The sequence below is a fragment of the Astatotilapia calliptera genome, chromosome 1 (genome assembly GCF_964374335.1).
Source record: "Astatotilapia calliptera chromosome 1, fAstCal68.1, whole genome shotgun sequence".
Lineage (NCBI taxonomy): Eukaryota > Metazoa > Chordata > Actinopteri > Cichliformes > Cichlidae > Astatotilapia > Astatotilapia calliptera.
The window spans coordinates 40,633,379-40,660,779 of NC_137422.1; the positions used below are offsets into that span (position 1 = coordinate 40,633,379).

Sequence of the window (27,401 nt, forward strand, 5' to 3'; positions counted from 1 at the left end):
TTAAACAAGTCTGAGAATAAGGAAGGGATTTGAATTCCTAAATGCTTGCGTAGCGTTTTTTCTCTGAAAATGTCCAGATTCAACTTTTTGGGATTTCCTTGCCTGGATGCTTGAGCATGTGTCCTGATATCTTACAGTTTATTTCGTGCTGTGTGGGCCTGCAGATGGAAATGAGTCAGGAGCTAAACCTGGTGCGAGGCATCTTTTCACATCGTTATTCGTGCACCGTCTCACACAAAGAAACATTAAAACTATTAGCAGGTGTGAAAGTCCACAGGGAAGCTTCAGCGTGACTCACAGTTCCCAGCAGGCACTGCGACTCCTGGATGGCGCCGTAACAGCCGAGGAAGCCGACCACCATCATCACCGCGCCGACCGCGATCAGAATGTGGACACCTAGACAGAAGCACAGACGGATGGTCGTTACGAGAGGGGTGGAAGTCATCCTGGACCACAGACTCACAACATCTCATTTTATAACACGTGTAGTGACGCGTGGCGGACAGCAGATGGCGCACTTTTGTTTTCATGCCAGGGTGGTGAGTCATGTTCCTGTTATGTTCACACTTTTCTCGGTTTCTAACACAAAGCTGCAGCTCTGTAATGTCACACGGATCCATCGTCGGGGCACCAAACAGACTTTTCCTAAAGCTTCCACAGAATTCCTGGTAAAGACGGACGATGGGAACAAAAGCGTGAACGAGCTCCAGTCTGTGAGCGTGTCTGTTATCAGTGAAGTTTTTACAGCATCAGAGAAAGTCTGCATGTTAGAATCAACATGTTAAAGCTCGTACTAAAGAACAGCATGATCCCAGTTCACAGGAGCAATTTCACTGGAAAAATCTGGAGACGCACAAATCTTCTTATTTCCTGCAGATTCTCACTTTCACGCTTTAAGGCCAACAAATACATTTGACACCATTCAGCTCAGAATAAACACAAAGAAGAAGAAGAGACGACAGACCCTCGGAGCAGCTTCGGACACAAACAGGAAGTCGAACCCAAACAGATTCCAAATTGTCGTCCCGGCAAATGTAATCAAACACTGAGCGAGACCGCCGCAGCGGGGACGGCGGTGTCGCCATCACGGGCGACAGCAAGAAAGAAAGGCCGATAAATCAGTGACAGCAAAGTTCAAGATGACGGCCGCGGCAACAGTTTGCCTTTGTAAACACGCACAACGCTGCTTTTCACAATAAAAGCCTAAAGAACTACATTAATGTTTATTCTCAACAGCTGTGGAACCCACAGACTGTACGTAGATGATGGAGCGCCACATTTAGACCCACCTTACAGTTAATGGCATCAAAGATAAATAATAAAAAACAAAACTGAACTAAAATGTAAAAAAAGAGAAAATTTCTGAATAATTATCTGAGCTTCAAAAATTTCCTTTGAGTTTAGTTTCAGTCGTCTCCTTCTTTATTAAAATAACACGCACGCTCAACTCGGATGCTTTTATTTGGGAGGTTCACCCCGCCTCCTTCCTGCTTGTCAGCTCACACATTATTGAATTATTGGACCACTAACTGCTGCTCTACCCCCCCCCTCTTTCTTTTTTTTAAGCTCGGAGCCACAAAACTGCGGGTAATTTATAAATCGATATCTTGGCAAGTGCTCCCTCCATCTCTTCCATTACGGCTCTCCGGTGTCAAACTCCTGGCGGTTTGCCGCTCTTCATCCCTCGCTCTCCTGGCGCTCGGCCATCAGTCCGTCCTCTCTGCGTAATGCTTTCTCTCATTCAGAATTATGCTCTCAACCATGCATTTACTTAAATGTCTCTTCCTGTCTCTCCTTATTTAATCCTCTTATGGCTTTGCTTCCATTACAGCCTCTCTGCTCCATCCTTCAGCTGCTCCGTAGGAAGAGGAGCTGATGGAATGTGAGATCCTCGGCTTTGTGCCGAGATCTTCTCAGATGTTACAGACAAACGTCCGCAGGAAGAATCCGTGGTTTCTCGTTTTTATTTGTCTGGAGAAAATATAAAACTGCATCTGTACAGGCCCCTCGCTCCCAGCTCCACTCCTTCCTTGCCAATGAGATCGCCGCTATCCTCGGCGTCATTCGGCCATCTTGGACAGACTCCACCACCTCTGCGAGCTGCAGCAGGTGGAGAGGTGGTTGTTGAGCCACTATGCCGAGCAGAACCAGAACCTGGACCAACGGAAGGACGTGGAGCCCGCCAAAGAGGGACCGCTGTCTCTAATCCCACAGGAATGACTCACGGCTGGTCAGAGTGTGAAAGCCAAACCCGACACTAAGGCTGTGCGATATGACCAAACGCTCATATCCCGACAGACATTTCTCATCCCGATAATGATATAAATCCCACAATAATGCATTTTCTGTAAATTCTGTGAATCTCGGGCAGCTCGACTGGCGTGAAGTGTTTCCAGCTGCGCGTCGTGTAGCTGGAGTCGAGTGTTTTGACCGATGCAAACGGCCGCCGTTCTCTTAGTGAGTGTTTATTACACGGCGTGCTGCAGTCTGAGGTTTATTTTTTAGCACCCGACGGCTCTTTTTGCTTCTCATCCATAAACTCTCTGTATACTCTGTCATGTGATTCTTGCGCAGGTGGTTGAAGAGGTTTGCAGTGTTTGAGTCTGTGGTGGGGGCCGGTTTCCTGCATAATTTGCATAGTATCAGTTTTCTGGTCCGTGTTTCATAACCAAACCACGTCCAGTATAGGGCTGCCACGGTTACGGCGACTATCAAAATCGTCGACGCCTAATTTAATAGTCGACGCGTCACTTGAAGCTTTGTAAGATCCTGAAAGACGCAGGAATAAGTAGGTTGTAAGAGTGTAATAAAGGACTGAAACAGAAGATGGCAGCGAGGATGCCAGCTGCCGTTAAACCCCGAAGAAGAAGAAGAAGCAACCTCCGGCATCGTAGCTGTGTCCAAATTCAGGAGCCGCATCCTTCGGCGGCCGCATTTGTAGGCTGATTACGTCACAGCGACACGACGAAGACTGTCCAAATTCAAAGACTCCTCCCAATCCGTTCCCCAGATTTGAAGGATGGGTCTGGTGTAAAACCTTCGTGACCCTTTCCATATCCCAGGATTCATAGCGCGGCCCAGCCAATTCCCGTTTCCAACAATGGCAGCAGCGAGTTAGTTTTAAAATTACTCTTATTAATCTTTCTGGGTCACAAAATAAGCTTTTGACATATTTTCAGGCGAGAAAGTAGCTGTGTAAACATCAAATATCTGCTCGTTTATCAAGACACCGCATATTTGCAAAAGTGCTTCGACGTTTTCGGAGACGTCTGCTACCCACCAGCTCGACAGCTAACCGGGAGCTCGAGGGTCACTGAAGGCGCCCGAGAACCGCAAACTCCCAACAAATCGTTTTCAGATCACCGCCGTCTTTCGCTACTCAGGTTAAACGTGATATATAAGTCACTTAGACAACCTAAAAATGTTATTGTTGGGCTTTTTTTAGGGTTTTATTTGTTCGTGAGTAAATCGGTTTGGCTGAGATTAAAGTTATTAGATTAAATAAAACTTTATTAATCCCCCGGGTGGTTTTCACACAGCTGTGGCAGCCCTGGTCCAGAACCAGAACAGCCTGTGGACGCTGTCTCAGGGTGTTGGCCTTTTGGAGCTTCAGGACTTTGGTTCCTTTACATTTGTTTCGTTCCTTCATCCAGTTAAAAATGTAACCGTGGTTCCACTTTCAGACTGATGGGTTCCTCTCCTAGTCTGAAGTCCCCCCACAGACTTCTCCTGGAAACCTTTACTTTGTCTGCTCCAACAACTTTGATTCAACCGTCCAGAAAACAGACGGTACCTTTGTGAGTCCACAGACGTCACCCTTACAGTCACTGTCTGTCAGTAGAGCCTGTAAGCTCTGCTCTTTGCCTCTGCCTCAGTCTGATTACAGCGGCACGACCGGCTTCTCCCCTGTGAGCAGGACTTGGTGGTGGTGGGTGGAGATCTGCCTCCACCCGGCTCTCTGTGGGTTAGCCTTAGATTTATTATCATTTGTCTTTTCTGATGAGCACAGAGTCGCTGCTTCCGCCGTCGTCCGTTTGTTTCTCTGCTCGCTGCTGAAAATAACCTCGGAATTTCCCTCTGACGATCAAGCCTTTGTAACCCAACCTCCAAATATTTTACCCATGTGTGAAGTCATCTGGGGATTGTTCATCGTATGGTGGAAACCTTCCCTTCTGCTGCTTCCTGTTACTTTTTTCTTTTATTACAGCTATTGTTAATACAGTGGTCCAGCCTCGGGAGGAAACCCTGAATCCACAATGGAACAAGCGATAAAGACCTTTAAGGTGGAACTTCAAGGTTGATGCTAGAAACGCAGACATGGCGGTGCCCACACTTCCTGCCTGAACCCTTTCCCCCATAAAGACGACCTCAATGACAAATTGTGAATCCTCAGCATGCATCAATAAAGTCGTGCTTTGGCGACCATTAGAGCAGTTTGTGCGTTTTTCTCGGGGTATCTGCAGAGAGCACCCTCGCTCACTCCTGAAGCACAGCCAGTCGTTCTGGTCTATAAGCAGCCTCAGGAGAGCGTCAAGGGTTACTGAAGCCAGTCTTCAAGAGTCTATGACAGTCGACGGCATTTTAAAATCTGTGACTGCATTAACCAGCTGCAGGCAGCGCCTTCACTCACTCAGTGAAACCAAAATTACACAAACAGCTGCGATAAGCAGATGTGGTTTCTTTGGTTGGAAAAGGAAGTAGAACAAAAAGCCAAAAGGGGAATTTCTGATGTAATATTTGATTTCGTGTCATTTAAGAAAACTTCTGTATTCCCAAGAACAGAAATGACAAACGTTTTTAAAATCCTTTTTAAACAGCGATGACGTGATGCGTGGGCATCAGCGAGTTTCCATAAATAAATCTGCACGTCTTTGGATGTGCGTTCCCGGGAACGTTTAATCTGGAGGTTTCTGCATCAGAGCGACGAGTCTCCTGCAGATCCACCTGCAAAGGTTGGATGCTCTCTAATAAGAACTAGCCACAGTGACGCAGTCACATGACTAACCCGGTGGTGGTTTCATTTCTTTATTCCCAGTTCATGATGCACCATTTTTGTACCTTTGAGCACGAACCCAGAAAGGCACTAAAAATAAAACTACAGAGCAAAGTTAGTGGATGTGACGCAGGCTGTTGTCAGGGGAGGTTTTCAGTAAACGAATTCCCCACGTAGTGGAATATTTACCACTGCTCCATTTTGGTCCCTCCCGTGAATGTGGCCGAGGGCCGGGACTCTTTGGGACTTCCTGACACGTCGGTGTCATTTCAACTCTTGTGGGAGTCAACGTGAAACCAGGGGGCTCAGTTTACTCCTCTGGGTGCTGGAGGGGTCGCTGTGTGAGTGACTTGCTGCTGAACAGGAAACTGAGTGGAGTCAAGTGATCTGAGAGCACGAGAACTTCCTGAAGCCCCAGTGTCCTCAGACATTTACTGGAGATTTTAAAAAAAGAGGGTTTAGAGGCTTTTACTGTGAAAAAGGTGCATTTCAGGAAATGCTCTCCACATTTACCTGGGTACAGCTCAACTAGGCCCCGCCCTACACATTCAGCATTTTTAAATTCATAAAGTTTATTGCAAATATGAAATGTTATGTTTAAGATAAAGGAGAATATTTGGTTCCGAGTCATAATTTAAAACTTTCGATATAACCAAACGATCTATCTGCGCGACTGTCATCAGGCATCTGTTTCCACAGGATGTAATCAGAGTACGTCAGAGTCACCTGTCGACAGGTCTTTTATCGTGTACACGCCTGGTTTCTGTGAGACTGCAGTACTCACAGAGGGCTTTCATCTTCCACATCAGTGTCTTGTAAGAGTCGCAGAGACCGAGGACGTTTGTGCTGAATGACAATCAAGGTGTGAAGATCTGCGAGAGCTTCAAAGCTCACGATGGAGTCCGTGAGAGAGAAGTTCAGACCAAAACTTCAGCCGTCCCTGACCGAACGTTCGCCACGAGCCTCTGCCGCTAACAGCATTCACTCACACTGTCATTATAATGATTATTACATCATACACGGGCCTCGCAGATGAACTAAGAGTAGGTAAGTAGCTTACTCTTGAACTGAAGCATATTCATACCGTTCTTCTACATGTGCGTCACAGCGCCATTAACGCCTCGCTCCAGAGCTCCGAGCGAGCGCCATGCTAACTTTCCATCAGCAGCAGCTGAGCTCTCAAAGACGACTTATGCAAAGAGGAATTATTCTGATCCACGCTCTTACTCTTGGACTCTTACAGAGCAGCTTTGCATGATTAACAGTTTGAAATATTCAAAATAATCCTCTGACACTGGGCCTCAGCTCATCCTCCACAACACGCCATTTTAGCTCCTCCCTCTTTGAGACAACTTTCTTTTAATTGGCTACAACTCACAAAGAAAAAAGGGTGTGGCTTCTATCCCGTTTCTGTGACATCATTCAGATCCAAGAGTAGAAAAAACACTATCAGAAACTTTATGTCTAATTGGAACATCTACCACTGGAACAGGAAGTACGTGACAGGAAGTCATTTCAAAATAAAATTCTCAACGTTCCACTTCGTGACAAAGACAGAAGAGCTGTTGGGGACGATCCAGTGCAAGGTTTACAAAATGAATCTACGTCTGACTCATCAGGTTACACTTCTTTATTCTTTCCAGTAAGCCTGATTTTTAAAAAAGGCATTTGTACGGTCAGATAAAATTCTTACTAACTGTGCAACAAAAGATTACCAAACCTGCAGGAAACCAAACCCCTGACTCCTCATCACTGAGAAATCTGCAGTACGGCAGTGGAGGAAATGAGAAATCGGGTTTGAGCAACATTCGTTTCTCCAGAATTCAAGAGAAACTCATTTTTAGAATCATGAGCACATTTCAAGGCGACTATTCCGGCGTCTGCCGCTGCTTCAGAACACAGTTTAAAGTGTGTGCATGTGTTTAATCGTGTAGAAAGGCGAGAGGAGGGTCACCGTGTCTGTGAGCGCCGGGAGAAAGGAGAGAAACAGATGTAGGGGAAAGATCGAGCCGCGGAAAAATAAGTTGAGTTGAACGCTAAACACAACCAGATGGGGACGGAAAGCAGGAGCAAGCAAAGGAGAAGAAACTCTCGCAGAGGACGGGGGAGGAGGGGTGGGGTCACTGAGGAGGAGGAGCAGGAGCGAGTGAGGAATTTTTTTCCTATCCCGACAGTGTTTTTTCCTCCCCTCCTCGGGAATGAGAGGGAGGCTTTATGTAATGCGAGGGTGCAATCATCGAGGCCGCTGCAGAGAAAGTCCCTGAGTGGATCCTCTCTAATGAGCGAAGCTTTTCCCCTTTAACAACCGCAGCCCGACGGCGCCGTCCAAACAGCCACGCCTTTATTTTCCCTGCGAGACGCTTCCTCACTTTTACTTTGCTAAATCACACCAGTTCTGCTTTTCCTGTAATGCCAGTTTTCATCTCTCTACTCCCTGCAGATGACTCACAGACGGGGGAACGACTCGGATCTCGTCACAGCCGTTTTTAAACGGGATCACGTGACGGCCTGTGTGCGCTCCATCAGCGCTGATCACAAGTAGCTGTTGGTTTGGGCGCGGCGGGCTGAGCTCTCAAAACAGCCTCTGACCTACAAGTCATGAATACCACGAGAAGTTGAGAGCGTTCAGCTTCACTTCCACCTGACTGTCACATGACAACCGCATTCATGCTACGAATCCCACGTTCCACCCGAGTTGCAACATGGCGCCGTTACAAAACCTATTCGTGTCGTCCTCTGATGGTTCTGTCAGACGGCAGCACGGCCCCAGGACCGGCCATGATACCTGCGCCAGCACACACCTGGCCTCCTCCTCTGGATGACCACACTGACTAAGTTACAATGAAAAGGAGGAGCTGTTGGGTTGCAAAGCAGCTTGCAGAGGAAACAGCAGCAACTGCAGGGAAGCTGAAGCAGCTTAAAAAGTGGGCTCTGAATGCTCCACCAACAGGAGTAGCTTCCATACTGTGTGTTTGTGACAGAACTGCACAGCACGAATGGGCCCGCCTCTCTGCACTGGACTCACTGGGATGTTCAAAAACCAGTCTGGCTTTCGCTGCGTGAGCATTTTCCTGCAGCCATTAGAGAACGGAAAGCCGTGTCCATAAAGTGATGCACATCATGGTGAGCAGCAACACTCTGCCTCTCCCTGTGGTATTCAAACCATGATTGATTGGTACAAAGAGGCCTGCAGTGGGCCAAGAACCCCTCCCCCCTCCATTACTGCAGCAGCTGCAGGCGGGATCGACATGCTCTGGCTTCACAGATCAGGCACGTCAAACCCTGAATCTGTGCGACTCAGCAGGAAATAACATTCATCATATCAACTTTTTCCATCCTCCAACTGTCCAGCGTTTCCTGAGCCCGTTCCCAGCTGACGCTCGACACGATACCGTCATCGCCGCGCTGCAGCGCGTCGAGCCTTTGCCATTGCTGCTCTGCAGCAGCCTCTCTCTCATCTACAAGGCGTGGTGGCCACTCAGAGTTCAGAACTCAGTGTTTTTATTTCCGGTGACTTAAACTCACAGCAGCAGCCTCAGAAACATGTGAGAAGGCTTAGAAGCCATGCGGTCCAGATTCATGATTTCAGTCAGAGAAAACTGAGCTGCAAAAATCCACGACTGCAATTAAAGAAGCCGAACATTTGGAGGACGAGGATGTTTTAGTCGTGTGTCGGGAGGATTTAAAGTTCTGGTCAGGTTCCTTTGTTGGTTCTTGGTCCAAGAAAGAACCACAGGAGTTGATCCAGGAATCTTTGGAAGCACATGGAGAACTCCACACAGCGGGACCCCACCGGCGTTCAAACCCAGGCCCCTCCTACCACGCTACAACCTCATCTGGACGTTCTTCAGAACATCTGGACGTTCTTCAGAACATCTGTTGCACGGCTTTGGTCCAAAGTTTTAAACCCATTCGATTTCATCTCAGCTTTAATAAGAGCGAGGAGGACAACGGTGAGCTTTCATCGCAGCGAGCTGATGTGTTTCTCTGATAGATCCACATAAACTATTTATGCCCTGATAAGTGGAACTACTTCAGTCTGTGAGGCAGATGCACGATTGATTCAATATTAATGTTAAAATAACAACGTTAAACTTTGATAGTGCCTAATAAATAGGTATAAACTAAGTGTTAGGGACATGAAGGCTTCACTCACTAATATATTTAATCATGAGCTCAATAAAACTGGCACAAAACTGACCAGGTGAGCAGGTGCTCACAGAGGACAGTCCTAACCAGCAGGGGCAGCAGCGAGTCAGTCCCCATAAACATGTTTACAGCCTGAAACAAACTGTTTGGTCTCTGTGGATCATTTCCTTCCTCATGACTTCTATAACTCACCTGTTTAAATTGTATTAAAGTTTGCATTATTAGGGGCGTGGCCTCTTTGACAGATAGATGGCTGAAGCTGCTAGCGGTTTGCTAGCTTCACCTGGACCGTGTTTGTGCTGTTGGAGCCTTTTCAATGACATCATGTGACCAATAATATGGCTGCTGTGAGATCACTGCACGAACAGGACAATTTTGACTGGAAGTTACTGAGCTGCTAAACACCGAGGACATTTTCACACCTGTAGTTGGTTCACTCTGGCTCGAGTCCCGTGAACTCCAAGCGAACCAAAAATGCGTCGCTACAAACCATGTGACCATGTTCAGTCTGCTCACCGGCCAGATGTGTGGAGGAGGTGGATGTAGCTCAGGAGGTAGCTGGTCACCTACTGATCGGGGGTTCGATCCCTGGCTCTTCCAGTCTGCATGCCAAGTATCGACCCCAAGTTGCTCTCTGATGCGTCCAGCGGAGTGTGAACGTGGTTAGACAGCACTCAGTTTAGAGTCAGTGCTGGTGTGACTGGGTGTTTTATAGAGCACTTTGAGAGTAGAAAAGCGCTTTATAAGAATCGGTCCAGTTACCATGTGTCTGGGGTGGGAGCAGCAAAAGTAAATACAGGAGGAAGAATACGGAGAATTATCCTTCATCTCAAGGCTCGTTGCTAGCTAGCATCTGTAGTTCACACGGGATGTTTTTCAGCTCCAATGTCTAGCTGCATGCTACACAACCAGGTGCATCCTGGTTCAGATCGGTGCGAATCACACCTGCACCGAGCTAATGTTTCACATACATCCTATGATTGTAGCACTAAATGAATCCTTCTGCTTTCATATCTGCGGGCTGAGAATATCTAACAATGAACGACGGCAGGAAAGTCCGCTGATTTGTTTTTAACTGTTTTGACCTTTGCTGCCATGAACCAGGGCAGTGAGATTTTACCTGGACAAATAAAAGATTCATAAACAGACAGGAGCATAACGTGGTGAGCACACACGTGACATGAAGCAGACACAGATGAGTACGTACTGATGTAGAAGGTGCTGGGGGCGTGGTTTCCATCATATTCGAGACCCAGCAGGGTGGAGATCTTGGGGTCGTGTCTCAACCACAGGGCCACTCCCAGGATTACACCTCCAGTAAGCTGCAACGCAGAACACGGCACATGTAGTCATCCACATGAAAGCTGTTTGTATGCATCCACACTGAAACACCAAACTCACACAGCTGCACAAATCAGGGTGGAAGAGCAACAAGTAAAGTAATGGCTTCACTTCCTGTCTGACTGCAGGTGAAGCACTGAAAGTTCTCAACACAGCATCCACTCTAATTCTTTCAGGGGTGTAAAATCCACAGTAGTCTACTTAGGGGGCGTGACTTACCCCCACCTGTTGCAGGTAAAACACAGACTGTAGATATGAGGCTCAAATGAGGCTCCTCAGAGAAACTGAACCATCAAAAACAGAGTTGAACGCATCTTCATTCAGCCCATCACCTTCTGGTGTACACTCCACCATCGGTCTGAGAAACAAGTCCACACATCTGCAACCGATCTGAAGCGACACGTTCCCCCAGTCAGAGGAAATCTCTGTGAGGGCCTGATAACAACAAGCCGGCAGCAGCAGCCGCTGCAGCGTGTGCCGCTGCAGCGGCTGCTGCTGCCTCAGAGGCAAAACACACATTTCCATTTCAAATTAAACACACACACAGACAAAGACGACTGCAGGAAGAAGCGCCGTCAGAGTAAAGTCAGAGTGAGGAGGAAAGTTCAATGACTGGTTTCCTTCCTGTATCCATGACAGTATGTTGGACTGATGTAATCTCCAAATTCATCCAAAAAGATCAAGTCCTGATTTCTATAAACGCAGCTGTGATCTACACGAGGACAATAAGACCAATCTGCTGAAGCTGTGAAGCTGAAAAATGACGCTCATCATCTCCATTTTAAACTCAAGCTTCACTGAAACCAAAACAACCCCCATCTTCCTCCTCCTCCTCCTCCTCCATTATCGAGGTCCATTCCAGCTCTACAGCATGCTGCTGCCTAGCAACCAGATCAACACCACGACACACGCACTTGGAGCATGACTCAGGGAGGCTAAACGGTCTCTGAGCTGTTTCCTAAGAAGCACTTAACTCTTTACCCCCGACAGCAGCAACCCCACCAACAAGACCGGTTTACATAACGGGTCAGCAACAGAAGTGAGCGAGGGTGGTCTGAGGGTACGAGCACGCCCTCGTTACGGAGCGTTTATTCGTTTCAGCGTCAGAAACCTGACTGAAGTTTGTTTAAAATCAGATGGGAGACGGCGGTCGGATTCGTAACTTCATTTTTCCGCTGCTGTTCCTTTTCTGATGGTGATGTGTCCTCATCTTTCACAACACGGGAGTGAAAATGTGCAGAACGTTCACATCTTACAGCCGTTTTTAGATGTCGAGCAGCTGTTCGACTCATTTACTGTTTCGTGGAAACTGTCGGTGTGACGTTTGCAAAGACAGCAGACGCTCCGAATGTGGAAAAAGTTACGCATATTGATGAGAGTCGCTGGACGCGCCCACCGCATCCTCATCGCAGTGTCACAAGTGCTTGTTGCTAGGTTACAAAAACCATCACTTCTGCACGTCTGACCCCATCACTTATCCAGGAAGTGAGGGAGAAAACAAAAACATGTCCGCCAGAGACACCAGACAGAGATCAGGTAAAGATAAACGGAGAACAGGAGCAGGCTTCAGGTTCCAGACTGAACAGGATCCAGAAAGTCCTGCTCTGCTCACGACGCGGCCTCTGACAGGGTCGAAGAAAAGCGCAATTCAAGCCTCGCCCAGAATAAACCACGCCACGCGTAGGCGGGCTCGCCTCCACACATTTAAAGCTGGATCAGGGAAACCCTTCAGCAGCCATGTTCACGTCTTCAGACTAGATCGCCACGCGTCCCCGTGAGGCTGACATAACGCACACCTGTCAAACTGATGATCTAACTCCTGATTGGAGGAACAGATTCTTGGCACGTTTACACAAAGCATTTTTATTCCAGTCAGGCTTTGAGTCCATGCGTCCAGGTAAACACGGATTGTGTCATAAGTCCCGCCCCTTTTGAAGCGCAGCAGATTTTCATTGATCATTTATCACCGAGCAGAGCCGGGAGAGCACAGAGGACTCTGACTGCTCAGGACGTCTTTCTTAAATTCTGACTCCTGCAGTCGTTAGTTAGTTTGACCAACAGTCCCGCCTCTTGTTGCCAAGTAACCTTTTAAGGTGTTTACTACCTTTGTCATTTAAAAGTACGAACGCAGCTTTATACTCTTGGCGAGGCGACGGGCAGTTCCAGCGATCGTCATGCGGAACGTGAGCTAAATGCACCATAATGTGGAGTCTCAACGAGCTGGATGCGGCTCAAAGGGAGCACACCGAGTGGACGTGTTTCACGGAGCGTGGCGGTGAGACGTGGACACCCTCCCACTGTGACTGCACCAAGCTTCGTCACTTTCAGGTCGACAGGGACGTGAACGGAGGGAAGCGGCGTAATCCCCGACACGTTACTGAGAAGCGACGCGTCTGCGGCCGGGATGCGTCCGTATTGGTCGCTGATTGATTTCCTCATTGTAGCCGTTTGAATCAACGCTGTGAGGATTCCTCCACCAGCTGACGCAGAGCTCATCCTCCGACTGCAGCTGTGGTGGATGGATGTGGTCTATTAATCAATTCTGCCTTCATCACTTACTGGACAGACAGAAAATCATGACCACACCTGCACTCGTCTTATATTTATTATTATTAACAACAACAACAGATTGCATTTATATAGCGCTTTTCAGGGCCCTCAAAGCGCTTTACAATTCCACTCTCACATTCACACACGGGTGGAGGCAGCTACAGTTGTAGCCACAGCTGCCCTGGGGCAGACTGACAGAGGCGAGGCTGCCATATCGCGCCATCGGCCCCTCTGGCCAACACCAGTAGGCGGTAGGGAAGTGTGTTGCCCGAGGACACAACGACTGAGACTGTCCGAGCCGGGGATCGAACCAGCAACCTTCCGATTACAGGACGAACACCCAACTCTTTGAGCCCCTCAAGCTCCTTTTTTTATTCCTGTCTTGCTTTGCTGGGATGATGAGCTGTGGCCGATATTTGGATCACATTCATTTCATTCCTCATTAACTGGAGAACTTCCTTTGGACACGTATACGATGAACCCTCATCTTCTACACATATTTCATAAACAGACAAAATTCACCTAATGCTCAACATTTCCCGTTAGTTGACCTCAAACAACAAAACAACAGGGTTGGAACCAGCTCGACCAGGTGCTGGTGAGCACGTGAACCATGATTATGGGATCATTTCAGGACAGGTTGAAGGTAGAGGTTTGCAGCTCGATGCTCACCGAGCACTAAAATCAAAGAGAATGCAAACGTCACAGCTCAGTAAGTCGTTTGCTTTTTGGAGTCCGAGTCTCATCAGCAGAAGAAACTCTTTCCTGTTTCAAAAACGAGCTCAGGCCTCACTTTCACTGAGCAGAGCCGAGCCGCCTTCTCCTCTCTATCACGCTACACAATTGTTTAGAGAAAAAAAACATTATTCTAATAGCAGATTGGAGGCTTTTATAAAATATGTAATTTCAGCCAGTCCTGCTGAGACATTCCACTTCCTGTTGGTCCCATTGTGCAGACACTGCAGGAGCTCTGCCAGGAAAAACACTTCGTGGGACAGATAAAATGTTAGCTGCGGAGCACTGACTCAACCGTACTTCATAATAAATAAATGATCCAGTCGGACTTCCTTCCAAAGATCAAAGTTTGCTTAAACAGATTCTTCCTGTTTGAAGCTCTGAAACGAGCAGATTTGGACTCTGTGAGCAGATCAGCCAGACTTCATCGGTCTGCAGGTTACCGTTGAACGCGGGGAGCGTGTCTGACTCTACATTCAGCTTAACTTTATTTATACAGCATCAAAGCACGACAACAGTCACGTTAAGGTGCTTTACATTGCAGGTAACTACAGTAATATCACTAAGTGATGCAGGCTGTGTCAGTATCACTGGAGCTGAACCAGATGCGTTACATAAATGAAGCCTGGAGCTGGACTCGGAGGCGACACCTACATGATCACAAACACAGCCGACTCTGAGCTCTTACCTGCAGCAGCTCCTCCAGGCTGACCTGGAGGAATATGGAAATGACCGACGGTTATTCATTTACATTTTAATTTGTATTTATGAGGCGATATCGTTGATGTTATCACTGGTGACCGGTCTGTGGGTTAAAGTGCTCTCGCTGGAACTCTCGCTCGTTTACACAAACAGGCCTTCACAGCAGCTGCAGAGCCACAATCACGGCTTCTCCTCTTGCATACTTGCTCCACGTTGTTGCAAAGAATAACATCTTCATTATTTTAGCTGCATAATTCAACAACACCCAAATATGCACTGCAGGAATCACATGTGGTGAAATGTGCTGGGAGACTCCTGACAGGCTAGAAAGGCTCAGGTTTGCAGGCGCACGATGATGTGCAGCTCGCTTACTCCAGCGCCGAGTTACACCACCCAGACTCCACCCACCTGTAGCTGGTGGTCAGACATGAACACCGACTGCTCCGGGCTGTTCCAGTATCAGTGAACAAGCTGAGTGGTCTACACGCCTCCATCCCACTGTGGGAAGACCCACTGTGGCGAGGTCTTTATGGACAGCACTTATCAACATTTGTTTGGTTCTTTATTCGTTTTCTTAAACTTGTGCACAAACGGATTCGTAGCTTTTCTTAAATGTCAAATGCCATCAGCGCTGAAGGACAATAAAAGGCAGCGACTGGCGAACCGTTACTGGTTTGGTGCTCTGGCCAGTTGGCCTGCTGGGATTACGAAATGGCTCGCCTGTGTTTGACTAATCCCATCACAGTTTGATCAAACCCAGAGTGACTCACAGCTGCTGCCGGAGGATCCTGATGCTCTTTGTTGTCCAAAAACAATTAAAGGCGTTAATGACGACGGTTTCGTCTCACAGGAAATCAGCTGGGACTCGAGCTCGTCGGTGAAGACGACTCCAGTTTGAGAAACCCGGCGGGCAGACATCCCGTTTGAGCGACAGCTTGGTGACAGTGGGAAGAAACCTGCAGCAGAACCAGGCTCAGGGAGGGGCGGGGCTCATTCACCTCGAAGTAGTGGGAAGTTAATCTTAGGACCCGCCCACTTTGCTTCCATTTTTTTTCACCCGCAGTTGTCTGACATCATCGACTTTCCCTGGTCACTTCCTGTGTTGACGCAGCTTTATGATAATGCCCCCAAACCTCGGTTCAGTCAACCAAGCACACCTGGCACACAGGTACACCTTAGACCTCTGAAGATCTGATCTATATCAGACATGATGCCATGTTACCTAGCAACCAGCTACCAATGGACTAAAATGACCTGGCTTTAGATTTTATGAACCTATAACACTTTATAAAAGCTTTGTTTTCATTTCATGTCATTAACATTTAATGAAACCTTCGTCATCATCATCATCATCATGCACATGTGTGATGGCAACAGACTCCCACACCAGCTCCAGCCACACGGTTCCAGTTTATTACACTGTGTAAAAGCAGATGTGAGCAGATGTGCCAGACTGCTGTGACCCATCACCAGACACAAAGGAAGCGCGGCAGGTATCGGGATATTTAAGAAGCCGGGTGTGGTCTGTGGCGTCATGGTGGGTGCTCTCCTATTTCAGGGGAATGCCGGGACCTGACGGGGAGCCGGAAGAGGACGGGTCAGCGGGACAAGAAGAAGAAGTCTTGTCACTAAAAGCATCCACGTGCGTTTTGTACCACGCCGCCACTTCAGGATAACTGGAATCTGCATCCATCATAGCTGCTGCTCAGCTCGTAGTTCACAGGCAGAGAAAACACGGCTGCTCCGCCCAAGTCCTCGCACTTCAGCTCGAGTTTCCCTCCCACCGCTGTCTATTTCTGCCCGCCGCACAAGCGCGAGGCAGAATGTCGGGCATGCTGGGGGTGGGTTGGAGGAAGGGTGGGGGTCGGGATATGCGGCTCCTTTCCAAACCACCCCCACCCCCACATCCTGTTTGACGCAGCAAGTCACGGCGTTACTTTGGTTTGACTGTTTTTATTGTTTTCATTTCGTTTCAGCGATGATCCAGATGTTCTCCGGTCGGTTTATTTCACACGTTTGTTCGTCCCCGCCTTAAAACCAGTAACTGAGGATTAAAAAAGGAGTCACGATTAAACCCAGAGTTTAACTGTTTACCCCTGAAGAACCGTTTAAAGTTCGATTAATGGAGAAACAATCTTTACTTTTAAAGACTACGTTTAGTCAAAGGGGAGAAAAGTGAAACTGGGACATCTTACGAGCTCAAACACCTTCAAACTCAAAGCCCAGTTGGCTTCTTTCCCACGCTCTTCGTGCTACCGTGACCCGGCTGCCTGAGCACTGCACACACAAACTCAGACGTCTTTGATTTCTCTCGCTTTTTTAACCAAAATGGCGTCCTGCTCACTTCCAGCTGCTGCGAGGTCAGCTGCACTAACAGAGTGTCCGAGAACCTGAGGGAAGATCAAGCGCTTCATTTGGAAGTTGCTCAGCGCTAATGAGCAGGTATCTGTGCTAACTCAGCACGCCGCCCTGTCATCCAAACGAGGTCGCTTCTGGCGCCTGAAAACATGGCGGCAAACAGAACGCTAAGGCCGAGTCCAGAAACGCCCGCCGGGCTGTCTCTTCAGTCCAGCTTCACGCGCTCGTATTTTCCTATCAGTCGGTCCCACATTCCTCTGCTCCGGCTACACTTTTCCTCAGAAGGTCAAAGTTCAGGGTGCGCCGCTACGATGGAGTGGTATGCCTCAGTGCTGCGCACACACTTTGTACGAGCAGCTGCGGCACACGGTGAAAGTAAGAAGGTTTGGTAACGTGTGTGTGTCCTTAAACGCGGCGCTCTGACCATCTGCTGCACGCCTCCTCGCTCCCCGTGGACTGTAGCGCACGTCGCGGCGCTCACGCGTGTGTGGTACTCGTTGGTGAGCTACTCTCTGATATTTCTGGGCAGCATTTGGCCGTTTCCCACGTGGAGACCTAAAAATGCAACCTCCCGCTAAACGAGCCGCGAGCACGCGAGCAGAGACACCCGACCGACCAAACTGACTGTTCACGAGAAACATAACGAGAAACCAGCAGCTGCTGTGACGCTCACAGACCAAAAGGGATAAAAGACTCATTCAAGCACAAAGAGAAACAGGGTTTCTGGAGCAGGCAGGAAAAAACAGAATCATGATTCAGGTTTGATCGTTTCTACCTGAAAGTCTGAAGGTGTGAGAATCATTAACACAGCTGCTCGCCAGCCGCCGGGTTTGAAAGAGGGCGTGGCAGACCAAATAAAATGTGACTATGAAGATAAGAGCTGCAGCAGGCTGCCCAGCTGATCAGAACAAGTCAAACTGATTTGTGCTCAGCATGAGAACGTTTATTTCATGCGCACAAACTAAAGGAAGCGGCCGGGTCGGCTTCGGACCATCACGCCGCTGCGCAGGCTGTGGGGTCGAGCTGATCCTTGACTTTTTCCTTTCTCAGAGCTCTCGCTGTCTCTCCTTGACAGCGAGAGCTCTGAGCCACACTGACAGAAAGAGGCTGCAGCCAACAACTCTGATGAAAAGGCAGCAGGAGGGTTTTACAGGTGAGCTGCTGGAACAGAAACGGCGTTCTTCTTCTCCCCGGCGCACAGCTGACTGCTCGGCTGTGGCCCTGCGAGTCGGGCCTTTCAGTCAGAATCAGGGGCTATTGTGGGCCGGGCTCCAGACAGGATGACCCTGCATCATTCATCGACACCCCCACCACCATCATCACCACCACCACCACCACCATCATCATCACCTGTGTTTTTACTCATTTCTTGCTAATTATATTCACAGCCCGTGGAAATCCCCTTTAAACACATCTGTTAGAGTTCAGCCGCTGCAAGGCGCTTGATGATTAGAGGAGCTGATAAGATAATGAAGCAGCCGCACGCTTGGTTGAATATGTTCAGGCTTCTACTCGTCCACACATGGACTGTTTATCGGACAAAACAGGAAAGATGACATTTTCCAACATTTTCCTGGGGGAGACATTAAATCCAGAGACCCCGTCTGAGACTGTGTGTGTGTGTGTGTGTGTGTGTGTGTGTGTGTGTGTGTGTGTGTGTAAATGGCGTGCAAACACACACTGTCATGCTTCGAGGTGACGACTGCACACGGAGAACTTCGGGGTAAGCCCGTTGTTTCAGACGTTTCCATTGCAGGAGCACTTTAAAAGGCGCAGACTTCCTGTTAGCGCTGGAGCGTGGACACGCCAGATGTGTGAGAGCGGTGGAAGCTCACAGGCTGCTGAGCTGCAGCTGCTTCCTCAGCTCCACTAACACTGATCAGCACTTTCATGTAAAAGTTCACACATTTTTAACTCTGCAGCTTCCTGAGAAGCGCGTACAACACTTCCTGTGACTTCTATTAAAGCGGCTGAAATCGAGCGACACAGCAGACCCGAGCTAAACGTGGAGAATTATCCCAGCAGTGTGACACACAGCAGAGGCTTCAGTCACTTTATTCTTTTATTTATCAGACATTTATTAAAGTCTTGAAGCTCGTCAAAGGGCAACTAAGGGTCGCCTGAGCGCGGCGTTTTAGTGAGAACAAACATAAAACATGAGGTGGAGGTGGTGGGGGTCACGAGGAGATCATCAGCTGCATTGATTCCAGGACTCGACGCGACTTTTTTAAAACAATAAAATCTAATTTTTGCCTAAATATCTAAAAGGTTTTAGAAATTACAAACACTGTTACACTGTAACGGGATAAAAGGTTCCACACTTGCTCACATACGCGTTTGTTTACCGTAAACAGCTGATAAGAAAATAGCTGTGTAAACATGTGAAAATAAAACTGTTTCTATGACAACAGCTTATCCAACGACCTAACCGACGGTGATGATAAAGCCGCTGATTTCTAAGTAAGTTTATCATCATATAACAGCTGCAGGTCGGCCATCAAAGGAGTGTCAAACATAAGGTCCAGGGGCCAGAATTGGCCAGGCAAACACTCTAATTTGGCCCACTGGACAGCTGTGGTAAAAGTGAAGGAGGGTTAAAGTTTGGACTTTTAACTGTAGTTTTGTTAGTGTCACAGATTTTCCTGCCAATAAAGATTTAGAGCCTTCAGCGCTCGACCGATGACACAAAGAACCAACGACCATCGCGGGATTGAGGTTTTCTTAACCCGGCTCACACAAACAGAGCCTGGCTGTGCCGAACCCGCTTCAGAGGCTGGTGCTGTGTTTGGAGAGCGGCTACCTGCCTGCTGCTGCTCATGTGGTTTGACACTAAGAGCGCCTCGGTCAGCTTTAGGAGATGTTTGGGGGTAAAAGGCAACAACGCCGCTCGCTGACAAAGAGCGAGCTGGGAGTGGCCATCACTGATACCTGCGAGAAACGGCAGAAGTCGAGGAAGAGCCCCGCCTTCTTTATGATGCCAAAGGATGATGCTGGATTTATTTCTGATTTAAAAACTCGCTTCTTGCTCTGGAGACGCTCCCGGTAGGACGGCTCAGACTCCTCTGTGGTGGCGTGTGGACTCCGCCCATGAAATGGTGCAGAGCCTCTGTTTGCTATGGAGGGTTGCTTCACTTTCACTTTTAGTAAGGATGTAAAACAGGGATCGTCTGACTTTCTGTTCAGCTTTCCAGGACTGCAGCTCGGCACTCCTGGACTTTCCACAGAGCAGAGAGAAGAAACCATGAGCAGCAGCAGGGGGAGGAGGAGGAGATGACAAACTGCCCACAAATGTTTCCACCATCCATTACCCAACAGGCTTTGACTCATCCAGTGGAAACCCCTCCACCCACCCATCCTACCCACACACGCACGCACGCATACAGGAGGATGTAATCCACACAAAGCCGCACACCAAACACACCAAACTTCCAGCTCCGACTTTTCCTGCCACACAAACCGAGCAGTGAACATCGCCCGCGGTCACACACCTGATCTGTCCCCACCTGTGCACGTCGGCGCACAGCACCCACACTTTGCCTCGGAGGTACAATGTGGTTACGTAAGCAGAGCGCGCGCACGACTCCCCCACGACTCCCGCGCTGACGGTGATTTCCCCACCGCGAGCCCCTGCTGCCGACAATGTGCGCGCGCGCGTCCCGGAGCAGGCCTCGCGGTAAATGGGTGGGGGACGTGACGATGTCCAGCAGCTAGGGGACACACACAGACACACGCGAGCGCGCTCACCCAGAAGATGAAGTTGAAGAAGAAGAGCAGGTATTTGATGCATTTGGTGCAGCCTTCCACTCCCATGATGCTCCGGGACTCGGTCTGTTCGGCGCAGAGAGGCACAGCAAGAGGAGCAGCAGAAGGACGAAGCGACGGTTCAGAAGAGAGCTCAACACTGGAATGAAGCTCGCACACCGAGGCAACACCCAACCCCTCCCTCCTCCCTCCGCCTGGCAGCCAAACAGCGTCCAATCGGAGAGGAGCGAAGCGCGGGCGCAGCCAATCAGAGCGCAGGGTGGTGAGAGCGAGCCAAACTAACCCATTGTGTTAATGAGTCGCAATTTAGTTACATTTTATTTACAAACACAGAAACAGACGGTAAACACACCCTCCCGATTACGTCATCGCCGAAGGCTCTCTCTTTCTCACTCACTGGAAGGAGACGGGGGGGTCACAGGGGCTCTCCCGGGGAGAGGAGGGGGCTTTCAGAGGGACAGCAGGGGGGCGTTACGGCTGAAGATAACAGAACAAAAAGTAATCAAACGAAACTAAAGCATTTTTTAAACCACTCGATTATTTCTGCCTCGTTTATGTTTCGTCTCTTTCTCTTTATCCAAATTTATCTGGAAACACATTTAAAACAACAACACTGACCAAAGAGCTGCGCATGAATCACAGGGTTACACAATATAACACACACACATGCACACACACACACACACACACATATAAGATAAGATAAGATAAGATAGAACTTTATTAATCCCTCGGGTGGGTTCCTCTGGGAAATTCGACTTCCAAAAAAAGCACAGCAACGACAGAAGTTACAGTTACAGAACTGTTATATATATATACACACACACACACACACACACACACACACACACACACACACACACACACACACACACATATATAAATACAGAGACAAATATAAATAAAATATACAAAGGGGATAAATAGAATAAATAGGAATAAAAAATAAAAAATACAAGTGAATTGCACATTTCAAGTATTGAGTCTATTGCACTGTTGACTATTTACAAAAGTATTGCACAAGGTATTGCACAGTGAGGTGAAGAGGCACTACAGCTTAGTTGTTCCCCCCTCCTTTGTCCTCCTGTTTCCCCTCCCTCTCCCCTCCAGAGAGGAGTTAAACAGTCTGATGGCGTGTGGGACAAAGGAGTTTTTAAGTCTGTTAGTTCTTGTCTTTGGGAGAAGCAACCTGTCACTGAACAGACTCTTCTGATTGTTTATGGCCGTGTGCAGAGGATGCCCAGCATTGTTCATAATGTCCATCAGTTTCTTTAATGTCCTTTTCTCTGCCACTGTCACCAGAGTGTCCAGCTTCATGCCGACCACAGAGCTAGCCCTCCTGATCAGTTTCTCCAGCCTGGATGAGTCCTTCTTTGCTGTGCTGCTCCCCCAGCACACCACAGCATAGAAAAGTACTCCAGCAACCACTGACTGGTAAAACATCCTCAGGAGCTTCCTGCATATATATATATGTGTGTGTGTGTGTGTGTCTGTGTTTAAACCCTTTAATGTGGTTGGCTCCATGACCACATGTTAGCCTTTTTGGCCCAGAGTGAGAGTTTCAATATTCAGGCTGCTGTATTGTGTGTGTGTGTGTGTGTGTGTGTGTGTGTGTGTGTGTGTGTGTGTGTGTGTGTGTGTGTGTGTGTGTGTGTGTGTGTGTGTGTGTGTGTGTGTGTATTGGGTTGTTTTGTTTTTAGAGCAGGAGTTACGTTCTAAAAATAACCCACAATAACTGAAACCCGCGAAGTAGCCGACTTTATTTACAATGATTACAGATGTTTTAAGGCTGTAAAACCCGTCACTACACACTTTAGACACTTTTCTCAGACAGGCATGAACATTTTCAGTTTTCTCTCTTGTTTATACGCTCAAAGTTCAAACCTTCGTAAAAAACAAACAAACAAGTCCAGCATTACAGGATGAAACCAAAGACACCCGCACGTGACGACGTCTCGTCAACATTGTTGTGCTTGTTGGGGAGAAGACTGACAAACGTACAGTCCAGCACTTATGAGTCACACTGTTAGGATGGAAGATTTATGTAAATGTGACGAGCTGAACGCACTCTGTGCTGTACAGGAGACACGTGCACGGGACTGATGGACAGTAGGGGTGCAACGATATTCGTATCAATATTGAACCGTTCGATACAGTGCTTTCGGTTCGGTACGCATATGTATCGTACAATACAACATTTGTAATTTATTTTATCAATTTTCCTTCTGACGATGCTGTCTGTGTTGAGCGCTCAGTGAATCTGTGTTCGACTACTCCGCCTACGCTGCACTGTCGAGCGCAGATCCACTGAGCGCTCAACACAGACAGCATAGTCAGAAGGAAGATCACAGGGCAAGCTAGCAGACAGAAGTTAAGCTCTCCTTGCAACATGGACCTCCCCCACCCTCATTCAGATCTGGCGTTTGGAATTATTTTGGTTTTCATGTGACGTATGACCCTGAAGGTAAGCGAGTCATGGACTAAAGTAAAACAGTATGTTGGATGTGCCACGCAAGGCTTAATTACATTGGTGTGAACTAGTGTGTTAGCGCAGTTAGCTCGTTAACGTGTTGGCCGTCTAGCCCCATGCACGGAGCGATCGGCGGTAGCTCGTTAACGTAGATTTGCCGTGTTGAGGCGTTAAGGTCATTTCAACGAGATTAACCTGAAAGCACTAGTGGGAACACGACGAATATGACTGCACATTTACGCCGACATCATCCTAGTGCAAAGACAAAAACAACAAGCATGCTACTAACTTTAGCCGAGTCATTTAGACAGCTGTTAGCACATGATTCTCCTTATGCTGCTGAGAATATAGCCCAGAAGAAGCGGATAGTATAGCTTTTATTTTGGAAAGAGCCATTTCTCTGTAATAAACTCTCTTTTCCAAAGATGAGTGATTCCTCAATCAGATACAGGGCTTGCAATATCGCTAGCCCGACGTCCCGGAGCTAGCGATTTTTTCAGTCGGGCTACCAAAATCTATCTCTGCCCTGCCCGTCGGGCTATTGTAGGAAAAATATATGTCAATGCTTTTGCATTCTTTCAGAAATGTAGCTGGGTAATTATGTCATTGGCATCGGTGAGCCACTGTCAATATGTGACATATTGAAGTCGCGTTTGAATTTGCGCTTGTTTTTTGCTTTCACTTTGCAATCGTGCGAACTGTGTATAGAGAGCGACAGCACTGATCTGTGAGTGATGATAATTTGTGCACCAATTCCTCTGACATCGTCTTATTAATCGTTAGCTTACTATGCAAACATGACAAGTGAAATCTCCCGCAGCTTAAACATGTGAGAGGTTGATCGCGCAGAGAATCGCTGAGCTTATGTGAGTGAGTGTGTAAAAGCATTTCAGTTCTGCTGAGCCAAATAAGACAGGTCAGGGTGAAGAAGTGACAGCCAAAGAAAAGCTTACCACAAAACGGAGAAGTTATGACAAATCAGACTATAAGGCAAAAAGAAAGTGCAGCTTTATGGTTTCATGGACAAAAGAATTTCTGTGGCTGCAATATGATGAGCTAAATAACCAGGGCTGCACATAAGTGGTCCGCAGGTGCGCATTCGCTGTCAAAATAAAAAACACGCACAAGGGTTAGGGTTAAATTTAAAAACTGTACTTTTGAGTTAAAATATATATTTATAATTTTAATAAATGACAAATTAAAAATGCATGAACATTTTTTTGTATTGAAAAAATATTGAACCGTGACACCAAAGTATCGAACCGAACCGAACCGTGAATTTTGTGTATCGTTGCACCCCTAATGGACAGTGGTCCACAGCCAATCAGGACGCAGAACACAATGCGCTGTATAAAAAAAGACAAAAGGGGGAAAAGTATGCAAAATTGCACAAAAAAATCAGCGAAACAGCGAGGCTGCGAAAGATGAACCGCGATATAGACCGCCAGGGCTGGACTGGGACAAAACATCGGCCCACCAGGTATTAAAGGAAAAACCATAAAGCCTTTGATTGAGAACAAACGCTGTTGTCACAGTGATGGACGCTGTCTTGTTGGTATATATGCATCAGTCTAATAAACTTAAACCTGCACCATCCTCCCTATTCTGGTATTCTAAACAGTACCTGAAAGTAGACTGTTGGTCGAGTTAACCTCCTGAACTATCTACAACACATGGTGAAAACCTGACATTGAGACAGAGAAGACTAGAGGTGAGACATGATCATTACTGATGACAGATTTAGATATATTTGCATAAACCATTCATTTGCCACATCAATAAACAGCATGACAGGGCAAAATATTCTTTCTAACATGGCAACCTTTAAAAAGTGAAAAGTGACAGAAAGACAGGTGAGAAAGAATAAAACTGACTTTTTGATGGCATTTTACACACAGTACTGGTGCAGTATCTAGAAAATGTGGGAAATACTGGCATCATATACAGGGAGTGCAGAATTATTAGGCAAATGAGTATTTTGTCCACATCATCCTCTTCATGCATGTTGTCTTACTCCAAGCTGTATAGGCTCGAAAGCCTACTACCAATTAAGCATATTAGGTGATGTGCATCTCTGTAATGAGAAGGGGTGTGGTCTAATGACATCAACACCCTATATCAGGTGTGCATAATTATTAGGCAATGTCCTTTCCTTTGGCAAAATGTGTCAAAAGAAGGACTTGACAGGCTCAGAAAAGTCAAAAATAGTGAGATATCTTGCAGAGGGATGCAGCAGTCTCAAAATTGCAAAGCTTCTGAAGCGTGATCATCGAACAATCAAGCGTTTCATTCAAAATAGTCAACAGGGTCGCAAGAAGCGTGTGGAAAAACCAAGGCGCAAAATAACTGCCCATGAACTGAGAAAAGTCAAGCGTGCAGCTGCCAAGATGCCACTTGCCACCAGTTTGGCCATATCTCAGAGCTGCAACATCACTGGAGTGCCCAAAAGCACAAGGTGTGCAATACTCAGAGACATGGCCAAGGTAAGAAAGGCTGAAAGACGACCACCACTGAACAAGACACACAAGCTGAAACGTCAAGACTGGGCCAAGAAATATCTCAAGACTGGTTTTTCTAAGGTTTTATGGACTGATGAAATGAGAGTGAGTCTTGATGGGCCAGATGGATGGGCCCGTGGCTGGATTGGTAAAGGGCAGAGAGCTCCAGTCCGACTCAGACGCCAGCAAGGTGGAGGTGGAGTACTGGTTTGGGCTGGTATCACCAAAAATGAGCTTGTGGGGCCTTTTCGGGTTGAGGATGGAGTCAAGCTCAACTCCCAGTCCTACTGCCAGTTTCTGGAAGACACCTTCTTCAAGCAGTGGTACAGGAAGAAGTCTGCATCCTTCAAGAAAAACATGATTTTCATGCAGGACAATGCTCCATCACACGCGTCCAAGTACTCCACAGCGTGGCTGCAAGAAAGGGTATAAAAGAAGAAAAACTAATGACATGGCCTCCTTGTTCACCTGATCTGGACCCCATTGAGAACCTGTGGTCCATCATCAAATGTGAGATTTACAAGGAGGGAAAACAGTACACCTCTCTGAACAGTGTCTGGGAGGCTGTGGTTGCTGCTGCACGCAATGTTGATGGTGAACAGATCAAAACACTGACAGAATCCATGGATGGCAGGCTTTTGAGTGTCCTTGCAAAGAAAGGTGGCTATATTGGTCGCTGATTTGTTTTTGTTTTGTTTTTGAATGTCAGAAATGTATATTTGTGAATGTGGAGATGTTATATTGGTTTCACTGGTAAAAATAAATAATTGAAATGGGTATATATTTGTTTTTTGTTAAGTTGCCTAATAATTCTGCACAGTAATAGTCACCTGCACACACAGATATCCCCCTAAAATAGCTAAAACTGAAAACAAACTAAAAACTACTTCCACAAACATTCAGCTTTGATATTAATGAGTTTTTTGGGTTCATTGAGAACATGGTTGTTGTTCAATAATAAAATTATTCCTCAGAAATACAACTTGCCTAATAATTCTGCACTCCCTGTACAGTACTTACTTCTGAAGAAATTATGATGGGACCCTAAAAAAATTACTATGTACAATAATGGATTTCTATACATCTCCCAGCATCTGGCCCATAAAAACAAAAAATCACCATTGGGCTTACCGACCAGTCCACCTACGGGGACCGCTGTGTGTGTATATATATAAATGTGTGTGTGTGTGATACAACCATGTTCCACAGTTGTCGTGGCTTCTGTCTGAGAAATCTCTTTACATTTGAAATGTTCATCCCTGATTTATTTTGTCTTTTCCTTCCTCTGTTTGTCTCCTTGTTTCTGGATTTTGTTTTTTTGCTTCGTCCTGTTGAATTTTTGCTGTCAGCCTAATGAAAGCTTATCTTTCTTACTTTATCTGGCTAGTGTCCTGTTGTGTCCTCTCGTCGTTCCCTACAGATACCGAGACCACGAAGTGCTTCAAAACAAGTAAAAGGATTTGGAGTCATTGACGTGACAGCGTGAGAGGTCTGACTCAGCCCTGAATCCAAGTTTTACGTACATTTTGAGGTGCGTCACAGCTGGATATGACGGCATGCATCAGTTTGTCTCTGATGACTGAAAAGCAGATTTAGTGGCAGTTCCCACATGACTCATGAGCAACTTAAAATGTGAGTCAAACATTATTCCCGGGTTCCGGCTGGAAGGTTTGGAGTCCAGGGGGATTTCTCTCTGGCTGGCTGAGCTTCAGCTTTCAGTTTCATGTTGATTGAGCTGTACGGGGCTTTGTCACATCCACACGTGCGTATCTAAAATACACCCACTGTGGATTCAGGTTTGTGCGGTTCGTGTACAAAGTGACTCGAGCTCTGAAAGTGTAAA

At 47.2% G+C, this 27,401-nt stretch overlaps 1 protein-coding gene and 1 long non-coding RNA gene across 3 annotated transcripts in view; one reads left to right on the plus strand and one right to left on the minus strand.

The window, feature by feature from the left end:
• Positions 1-20,781, minus strand: part of LOC113027647 (CD81 antigen-like) — a 28,715-nt gene extending 7,934 nt beyond the window's left edge. The window contains exons 1-3 of one of the 2 annotated variants that reach the window (XM_026177308.2): positions 20,573-20,781; positions 10,350-10,464; positions 299-396 (exon numbers count right to left, since the gene is read on the minus strand). In XM_026177308.2, the coding sequence (XP_026033093.2) occupies positions 299-396; positions 10,350-10,464; positions 20,573-20,638 (279 nt within the window). In that variant the 5' untranslated portion in view covers positions 20,639-20,781. Of the gene's footprint in view, positions 1-298; positions 397-964; positions 1,101-10,349; positions 10,465-20,572 lie in introns of those variants that run through there. The other variant, XM_080301055.1, reaches the window with a different exon arrangement.
• Positions 1-27,401, plus strand: part of LOC113027665 (uncharacterized) — a 38,183-nt gene that overhangs the window by 1,945 nt on the left and 8,837 nt on the right. The window lies entirely within an intron of this gene.